This window comes from Poecilia formosa, unplaced genomic scaffold (genome assembly GCF_000485575.1).
Source record: "Poecilia formosa unplaced genomic scaffold, Poecilia_formosa-5.1.2 Scaffold217, whole genome shotgun sequence".
NCBI classification, from domain to species: domain Eukaryota; kingdom Metazoa; phylum Chordata; class Actinopteri; order Cyprinodontiformes; family Poeciliidae; genus Poecilia; species Poecilia formosa.
In genome coordinates this window covers 249,489-251,889 of record NW_006800156.1, presented here as the reverse complement: position 1 = coordinate 251,889, position 2,401 = coordinate 249,489, and the positions used below count along the sequence as shown (strand labels likewise).

At 36.6% G+C, this 2,401-nt stretch overlaps 1 protein-coding gene across 2 annotated transcripts in view; it reads left to right on the top strand.

The window, feature by feature from the left end:
- LOC103149099 (DLA class II histocompatibility antigen, DR-1 beta chain-like) overlaps positions 1 to 1,939 on the top strand; it is a 7,214-nt gene extending 5,275 nt beyond the window's left edge. The window contains exons 4-6 of one of the 2 annotated variants that reach the window (XM_016679662.1): positions 142 to 209; positions 1,147 to 1,272; positions 1,583 to 1,939. In XM_016679662.1, the coding sequence (XP_016535148.1) occupies positions 142 to 209; positions 1,147 to 1,272; positions 1,583 to 1,611 (223 nt within the window). In that variant the 3' untranslated portion in view covers positions 1,612 to 1,939. Of the gene's footprint in view, positions 1 to 141; positions 498 to 1,146; positions 1,273 to 1,582 lie in introns of those variants that run through there. The other variant, XM_016679661.1, reaches the window with a different exon arrangement.
- The last annotated feature ends 462 nt before the right edge of the window (positions 1,940 to 2,401 follow it).

The following is a 2,401-nucleotide window of genomic DNA, read 5'->3' as shown; positions in this document are numbered from 1 at the left end:
AAACGGGTTTCATGCTGGTCGGTGTGAACAGAACCAAGCGGGTTTCATGCTGGTCGGTGTGAACAGAACCAAGCGGGTTTCATGCTGGTCGGTGTCAACAGAACAAAACGGGTTTCAGAGCTGCTGCTTGATGTCCTGCAGGTCTGGAGAGAAGATCTCCTGCATGGTGGAGCATCTGAGCTTAGAGGAGCCGCTGACCATCGACTGGAGTAAAAACCTGCATGACTCCGTCGCCGTTCAACATCTGACACTTTCTACAATTAAACCTTTCAATGAGAAAACAATCACAGCAAATCAGCAGAGGCTCAATCAGAGGCTCAAGATTTCCTACATCACAAATAAATGTACTTTTCTTTTCTATTCCACATGAAGAAATTAAATTAATCCGCAAAAAACTCTAATGAATTATTCCACTAACTGAGATGTGATTTGGTAAACTGGACTGAACTAAGAAATGTATGAAATACATAAAACATAAAACTCTTAAAGAACTTGAAGCGCTTGAAGTCGTCTCCTTGGAGAAACTCGGTTTTCAATCCGCAGTGATTTATTTTCTTCCACTCAAACTGTTTAAGGTCCATTTCTCTGCAGTCGGATCCATTTAGGTAATCAACACTTTCAATTCTCATGTTTATTATTCTTTCAGCAGAAATAAATCGGCTTTCTGAGGCCAAATTATAAACTCACCAAACCTCCGTCCTGGATGGAAGTTGTGAATTTGACTCCATTTTGTCCACATTTGATCAAACTAGAGATTTCTATTGACATTTGGTGAGTTTGCTCATAAGGCGGATCAAAAGTTAAAAAAACATTTTTGAGCCTCCTCAAGGGGCGTGGCCACTTTGACATGCCAAAATGTGTTATTAAAAGCTAATGACATGTCGCCATGTTGATGTTGATGTTATCATCATGCTTGAAATAAATAAATCTGAAATGTTTCAATGTGATGATGTGAAATCATGTTTTCACAAATGAACTGATGAATCTCTGTGAGAGCATGAATGACCTGTCCCTGATTTCAAATAAGACGATGAACGCAAACTGAAATCTGGCATCTTCCTGGTTCAACTAATGTTTTCTAACTTAATCTGTGTCTGTCTGCTCACCTGTCTGCTCACCTGTCTGTCTGCTCACCTGTCTGTTAAGCTCCGCCCCCTGGTAAACCCATGCCTGAGTCGGAGAAGATCAAAATTGCGTTTGGAGTTTTAGGACTGATCCTGGGTCTGGTTTTGTCTCTAACTGGATTCATCTACTACAAGAAGAAAGCAGGAGGTCAGAACCAGTTTAAACCAGTTTGAAACCAGTTTAAATCAGTTTAAACCAGCTTCACAAACATGTGACACAAATTTAAACCAGTTAAAACCAGCCTAGAGCAGATTAAAACCAGATTTTATCCATTTATTTTTGGATTTTTTTGACATGTGAATAAATCTGGATCTAGAATACCTAGATCTTTAATCTGGTTTGTTTACATATAGACTTAGTTTGCATAGATCTGGTTTACATTTCCCACTCCTTTGGTGTGAGTCTAGATTATTTCTTCATATCAAACCTTCCTTGTGTTCTTTCTGTTTTTGTTCAGCTCTGCCTCCCATCCTGTCCATGAACTGAGGAACAGAACTGGATCTAAAGTCCAGATCCAGACCTGGAGATCCGGACCTGAAGCCCGGTTCTGATCTCTACTGATCGTCATAAATCTTCATTGTAGCTCCAGATAATCGTTTTTAGAGTTGAAATGTGTCATTGGTTCATTTTTCTTCAGTTCTCTGATTTTATTTTGTTTTCAGCTCCTTCGTCTCCATGATGGAGGAAAACGTTTCATGTAAAGTTTAAATATTTCTTAGAAAAGCTGAGATCAAGTGATGATCATGTAATTCTGTTGATTATTAATCAATATTAATATTTTGTGTCATTTTGTTTTTTTCTGATGGCTTTTAACTTCCTGTTTCACAATAAACATGTTTTTTTTCTTTGGGATTTTTCCCTAAATTGTTTTAATGTTTTTATCTGAACTGAAGTTTCTGGTTTAATTATTTTTATTCATTTATTGGCTATATATTATAATATTAATATTCCTGAGGTCCAAATGATAAAAGCATAAAAATATTAATACAACACATAAGACTATTGACATTAACACATATATTCACTGGCCACTTTATTAGGTACACCTGTCCAACTGCTTGTAACACTTAAAGGCTCAGCAGCTCATCCTTTAAAAGAGCCTGAGGTGAGAAATTATGCATAAGAACATAAACACATTAAATGTTTTATCCAAAAAAGTTGTCATGTACAAACATCCACAGCAATAAATATTAATGCTGAGCAATTGGTGTATACATATTAAATGCAACTTTTAGATTTCTAATAATTTTGGCATAATCCAAAATTTTAATCAGGT